Consider the following 414-nt stretch of genomic DNA (forward strand, 5'->3'; position numbering starts at 1 on the left):
ACGGCGCCGCCCGCTGCAGCAGCAGCAGCAGCACCGCTGGTGCTGACGCGCTGCATAGGCCGCAACTGGACTGGCGAGGGAGTGCTGTGCAGCAGCAGCAGCAGCGTGTCTGCTGCTGCGCCGCTGCTGCTCTCAGTAGATGCAGCAAACCGCTGCTGCTTCCTCTCGCTCTCGGGAAGGCTGCAGCTGCAGGCTGAGCCCTGCAGGGTTTTTTGCCTGTCACCTTTTATGGGGGCAGCAGCAGCAGCAGGCGCGTGGGGGCAGTCGCTGCAGCAGCAGCGTGCGCGCTGCTGGACTTCGGCCGTGGAGCGCATCAGCTGCAGCAGCAGCAGCAGCAGCAGCAAGCTGCTCGCAGGGCAGCAGCCGCGTCCCCATTTGCTGCCGTCTGCAGGGGCTGCGCCTGCCCTCGTCGCC

At 67.9% G+C, this 414-nt stretch overlaps 1 protein-coding gene across 1 annotated transcript in view; it reads left to right on the forward strand.

Annotated features, from left to right (window-relative positions):
- Window positions 1-46, forward strand: part of ETH_00036825 (uncharacterized protein) — a gene marked incomplete at both ends in the record, with an annotated part of 2,319 nt that extends 2,273 nt beyond the window's left edge. The window contains one exon of the mRNA XM_013376437.1: window positions 1-46. Within this exon, the coding sequence (XP_013231891.1) occupies window positions 1-46 (46 nt within the window).
- Window positions 47-414: the final 368 nt, after the last annotated feature.

This window comes from Eimeria tenella, genomic scaffold, assembly GCF_000499545.2.
Source record: "Eimeria tenella Houghton genomic scaffold, Eth_scaff3466, whole genome shotgun sequence".
Lineage (NCBI taxonomy): Eukaryota > Apicomplexa > Conoidasida > Eucoccidiorida > Eimeriidae > Eimeria > Eimeria tenella.